This window comes from Athene noctua, chromosome 13 (assembly GCF_965140245.1).
Source record: "Athene noctua chromosome 13, bAthNoc1.hap1.1, whole genome shotgun sequence".
In the NCBI taxonomy this organism is placed as follows: domain Eukaryota; kingdom Metazoa; phylum Chordata; class Aves; order Strigiformes; family Strigidae; genus Athene; species Athene noctua.
In genome coordinates, this window is record NC_134049.1 from 9,910,786 (window position 1) to 9,916,785 (window position 6,000).

Consider the following 6,000-nt stretch of genomic DNA (forward strand, 5'->3'; position numbering starts at 1 on the left):
GCAATCTGTGTTTCTTGTGTTGTTGTCAACAGATGATCCCCAAAGTAGAGAAATACCATTTTAAATAATGCCCTCTACTTCCTCCAGGAGGCACTTGTGAATGATTCCACATGACAGGGATCATGTGCGTGGCTTTAAGTCTGAGGCACTGTTTTCACACTAATTTTTACTTGTGAATTCGTCTTTCCTTTTTCACCTTGCCAGAACAATTTAGGAGGGAGGGAATAAAAAAGAGTAGTATTATTTTGTTTGCCTTTTTGTTTGTTTGTTTTTTTTTTTCTTAGGCATAAATAAATTTACTAAGAAGCTTAGAAATCCCTATGCCATCGACAATAATGAGCTCCTAGATTTCCTCTCCAGGGTACCATCTGATGTTCAAAAGGTAGGTAATGAATGGCCACCGCCAACAGAGGCAACAAGCAGCACTGAGAGCGGCTGGGTGCTCTGCTTGGGGAATATGATGCCAGTGCACTTTTGAATAACAGAGATAAGGAATTGGGGAAAATCCACAAAGGGGGGTGGGGGGCAGGGTCTTAGAAGAGAGGGGAGCCAAAATCCTTTGTCAAAAGGATAAAATGATTGCAGAAAAATTATCCTGAAAAGACCTACTTAAAAATGATCTGGAAAATCACCCAGCGTGGTTACTGAACTATGGTTTCTGTCACCTTTCTGCTCTGGTATTTGTATGGAGGGAAGAGAAAAATAGTCTCTTTGATAGAGATAACCATCCAAAAGGATTTGCTGAATTCTCCCTTTTCTCAAGGGGAGAGGGGAAGGGCATTATTTCTGTGACTTTGTGCTTGCTGTGTTTTTTTTTCACATCAGCTGTCCCTCAAGATTCTTCCTCCCTACCCACCTTGAGCTCCAGGCCTCCTTTAGACAATGCTCTGCTCATCTTTTTCTTCAAAGAAAGCCTTGAGATGTGTATAAAATACTCTGTGGTTGATCAGATCAATCTTCTACCATTAGAGAATTATAAGTTTTAATCTAACCAAAATCTATTCTCCCTCAATTTCAGTCAAGTCTCATCTCTTCTCCTATTTCTTTTAAACAACAACACTGTCTTCAGTAATCTTGCCTATCTTCCTGGAAATTATTTGAACAATAAGTCCTTTAGAATGTCAAGATCTGTTTATTTCTCTTGGAGGAAGGGAAATAGTCTCACTGGGTAATGAAGCCACACAATATAAAGGATTCTTTCTTTTGTTTTAATCAACTGGAATCTGTGTCCTCAGGCCCTGATCCTGATACCCTGGATCCCACTGACATTGTACCTTCCTTTGTGAATTGTGGTACTTTCACAGTGAGGTGCTACTCACTGAGACTAAGGGGATCACAATCTCGCCTATAGTGATTTTACTCTGTTGGAGACAGAAAAATAATTGCCCACATGCAGTGTCGAGGCATCTGGTAGAAGCAAGGTTGGAAGAGGCTTCTGGTGACCTTTATCTCAAGAGGCCACCAGATTGGTTGGTGGCAGCACTAATAACTTGAGAGGAATCTCACCATAGACTGGTGGAAGGAAAAAAGCTAAACAGAAGTGATTATATAGATATTAAGCTTCAGTGCATTTTTATTTTTTGCTTCTAGAGCACACTGGATTTGCAGTGATGGTTTGCATATGCCCTTTTAGTGTTTATGTTTAAAGATAAGCTGCTTTTCTATTTATGCTTTATTTAACATTTACATTTAGAACATTTCCTTGAGTGGTTTCTATCATTTTGGGATCCTTTGAGCTCTCCAAGGAAAATGATAACCATTTTCTATGGGAGGAATGATAAAGGCTCCTAGGATGGGAGAAACCTTCTCAGAGTTTTCCACTAGTGCTAAAAATAGTGAGCCTGTGTGACAGCCACACGCTCTAGTGAAAAGTCATCCATAGCAGCTCCAAAGCCCCTTTGTCTGCTTCGTTTTATGTGCTACCAATGCATCATCATTTCAGTGTGGTACTGCAGTGAGTTAGAAATCAACTCTGTACATTAGCCATTTACAACCCACACATGTTAGACAAAAGACAGAGGAGTGAAAAAGATGGCACGTTCTGCAAAGGTTTCCCCATGATTTCAGTGGGAATATTTTTCTGTAGCACAACAGGCAGTTTGGAGATTACACCATCCCTGTCAGTTTATCACATATGTTTTAACCATTATATTGCATATGAGATTGTTTTGAAAGGTGGAGGCAGCTTTGTCCAGGTTCTGTTTGGGAAAATGTTTTTCTTTTCTGAAATGTCAGCATCCCGAGGTCTGTGTACAGTTTTGACAACTGTCATCTTACTGCATATTGGGATCCACTTGAATTGAAACTCCTGAAAGAAGTTTATTAAACTTACAGGTTAATGCCAGAAAGATAAGAAAAACAACTCCCAAACCAAAACAAACCCAAAAGATCTAGCCTACATTGCTGAAATCAGGTAGAACCCCATGTATCTCATTAGAAAAATCTGCTTTTAATATTTTCGTTTCAAGAAATGATGCATGACTTCTCAAATCCTTCCTGCAATTAATCCCCCATGTTCCTGTGTTTAGAAAATGATTCATTACTTTTGAACCTTCCTTAGTTTCCCTTGGTTTGTCCTCAGGGAGCCATTAACACACACTGTAGTGAGCTAGAGTTACCTAACTGCAAACGTCATGTCTATTTGTTTTTACAGGTGCAGCACGCTGAATTGAAACCATACAGCAGCTCCAGCCCCATTAGGAAGAAGTGGAGTGCGCTATAGGATGCAGCGCGATTTCAGAATGCAGCATCTCCCTCCGTCGCCATGTGCGTGCACACGCGCTTCCCCCCTCCCCTTCTTGCTTCAGAACAACAATATAATCACTGCCACAGACTTTTTTTTTAAGATGTGGTTTTTGATAAACACCTATCTTGGGTGTCATTTTTGGGTTGTCTTTTCAGCATGGAGTTATAGCCCAAAAGAGAGCAAGGTGGAACATATAAACTAGTTCATGGGATGGGGAGAAGAATGGGAGAGGATGGTGCAACTGCACCTTTTTTTTTTTTTTTTTTCCCCCTTCAATTGCAGGGCCAAGGCTGGATGTGGCAGCACTCCCTGTTTTATGTAGGAAGAGATAATTCCGCTTAGTGTAGCGGATCAGCTGAGCTGATGTGAGGAGATGCTCTGAACCAGTTTTTAACATATCCAACAGATTTACATTAAGATATGAAAGCTATTCTTTTCTGAGTTAAATCACTGTGCCTAGAAAGGCTTAAGCTCTGAATTAACGAGTCTTTGATACCCATCTTCTGTTCAAGCAGTGTACATTTTAAAAAGTTTTTTATCATAATTAGCAGAAAGAGCTAGAAGCTCCAACAGTATCTCAATATTTCATCCAGCACTTGTGGGTTTTTCTTTTTCCTTTTTTTTTTTTTTTTCTTCTTTTTTTAAAGCCCACCCTGTGGTTAACTCTTTGGATACCGGAATCATCGAAGATCCATTGCTGGCAATGGATGCATGAGAACCTTCTGCCTTGAAAGGATTAAGAGACTGTAGAAAAGCCTAGCTCACTGACCTGAAAAGACTTTGTTGACTTGCCTTTTATAATTCCATCTCATCAGATATTTACAGCATAGCCGTTGTTTTCCTGTCTAAATCCAGAGGGGTCGACACTACAGATCCAAGAGAAAAAAACACTTACAGCCTTAAAGAAACATGTGCTTGTGCAGAAAGAGAAGAAGGTACCCAAAGACATGGTTGTGCAATAGTGTGTAGGCTTTGGTCCACCACTGATGTCTTGTTGGAGTCTTTCCTGGTGGCTCACAAAGAGAGGATCAGAAAGTGAAGTTGTATGGAAACGGAACAATGAAGAGACAGAAGGACAGACCCCAATTTCTCTTTCCAAGAAGAATGTGATTTCTTGCTTACTTACCATTCTTTCAGCTATTGTGGTTTTGCTTTATATAATTCAGATAACCAGTCTTATTAATTTTGTTTGACTGGGGAAACTTAAACACAGAATCATACATAAACCTGTTTTCATTTTGGTGAGTGTGTAGACCTCGGCCCTTTAGGTGCTGTAGGACGTTGTGGGAGCAACTTGCCACTACCACAAGTTATTGGTAGCACAGGAGCTGGAGTTGCTTCTTGTGATTCCCAGGCAGTGCTTACCACCAGCATCCCCTGGGGTAATTCGCAGTACAAAGAAATAGAGAATCACAAGAGACAGGTTAACAAAAGAAGACTTTGGAAGTCATCTAATTAAAGGTAAAATAGGTAAAAGCTTGCTTATGGATCAGCAATCCAAATGGAGTCATGCCGTGTGGTTCAGTAATGCAATCTTGTGGGCCTGTTGTGTCAATTTGAAGGAGGAAAACTAACACCACACTATCTTGCACTGAATTATTAGCCAGATTCAGTCATTTTTCAATAAGTTTATTTTTCAGAGTAACAAGCCCCACTGTGCCTTTGAATAAGGAGAGGCACATTTTCATAGACTTGATTGGATGAAGAATGTGTTTTGCTCATGAAAAGCTGTGTGTAGCTGCAAATGGAAAGATAGAAAAAAGATCATCCTGGTTTAAAAAGCCACAAAAACGCCTCTTTGTGTGCACGTGTGCTTATGTGCCCATGCATATACAGAGTTGTGTATATAAAGAATACATGTATAATGTATTTATAGGCAAGTGTGTGTGGGAAAATGGGTGAATATACAGATTTAAAAACCTTGAAAATGTTTATGAAAAATGCCAAAGATTCTAAAGCTTATCATCTTGCGTCTGTTCTTCTTCATTTTGTATCCTTCCCGGCATGTGTCTCTGGCTGAGCCAGATCTCTGCATGATTTGATTTACTTCAAGTTAATGAAGCTGGTTGGAAAGAGCCTTGTAGAAATTACAAAATCTCCAGTAAATCTCCTTCTTGTACATACAATAGATGTCCATGGACCCCTTTTGTTAAACCAGTTTCTCAATCTTCTGTGTAAACAATGCCTCATTGTCTCGCTTTAAACTATCATCTGGTTTATCATACTGTAGTCTTGTCGTTTTGTAAGGACCAAAGTCAGACATATTTAAGCAGGCATGTGAGATCTGGTCATTGATTTGAATGAAAACATTCAACTGCAGGAGAAATTGTATATTTATTCCGAAGTTGAGGCTGATAGTTTAATTGTTTGGGTTTTTGTTGGTTGTTTTTTTTTCCCTATAGATTTTTTCACGTGGAACTGATTTCTGTTCAGGAGACAGGGTGATGTCTTTTTCTTTTTTTTTTTTCATGTAGATATGTTATGTTTCACAATAACTTGTATTGGATTGTTATGCTGGAGACATACCAAATGAAGGGGTTTGGGTGGTCCAGTACCTATATATGTTGTAACAAGCTCTTTGTTTTGATAAAGGCTGTTTGAAACGCAATAAACATTTGAGGTTAAGCTGATGCTTTTAATTTACCTGAATTAGGAGATATGTTTCCCATTCTTTGCAAAATGCTTACTGTGCTATAATATTTAGTATCTGACTAGGTAAGCAAGTACATCACTTGACAGTGCAATGTAACAATTAGTGCTGGAGGTTACTTGAAATGGAGCCTGTGCTGCAGGAAGAGATGAGGTAAAGCCTTACCCCACCTGCTTACAATGATTTAGTGGGATTTCATAGGCCCTACCTAAAGGAATGGAGGGTAATGTGCATTTACTGCACACTCCTATAATCAAACTCTTTATTCAGATTTTAAATTTGATTCTTAAAGCAAGAATATTAGTTGTTATCTATCTCTCTGTGTGTCTATTTGGCCATGCAAATGATCCGTTTTTACATTGTTAATCTATTCTGTGTATAGCATGGAAATTACAAATTTACATTTTTCATTTAAGGTAGTCATTTCAGTGCAATAATATGTACATTTGCAGTCTAAAGTTCTAAGACCCAAAGGCATTCAGAAATTTAAATCTAACTATGAGTCTCTTGGATGACCGTGGATTACAGAATCATGGATATGTTGGAATATGACTAAACATGTCCACTAACTGTACAGTGTGTAAATAACTGGATTTGATATATA

The 6,000-nt window shown here is 38.9% G+C and overlaps 1 protein-coding gene across 4 annotated transcripts in view; it reads left to right on the forward strand.

Annotated features, from left to right (window-relative positions):
• The window catches only part of MCTP2 (multiple C2 and transmembrane domain containing 2), a 105,440-nt gene extending 99,713 nt beyond the window's left edge, over window positions 1-5,727 (forward strand). For all 4 annotated transcript variants that reach the window (XM_074916673.1, XM_074916674.1, XM_074916676.1 and 1 more), the window contains 2 exons: window positions 285-382; window positions 2,654-5,727. In XM_074916673.1, coding sequence (XP_074772774.1) covers window positions 285-382; window positions 2,654-2,722 — 167 coding nt within the window. In that variant the 3' untranslated portion in view covers window positions 2,723-5,727. The remainder of the gene's footprint in view (window positions 1-284; window positions 383-2,653) is intronic.
• The last annotated feature ends 273 nt before the right edge of the window (window positions 5,728-6,000 follow it).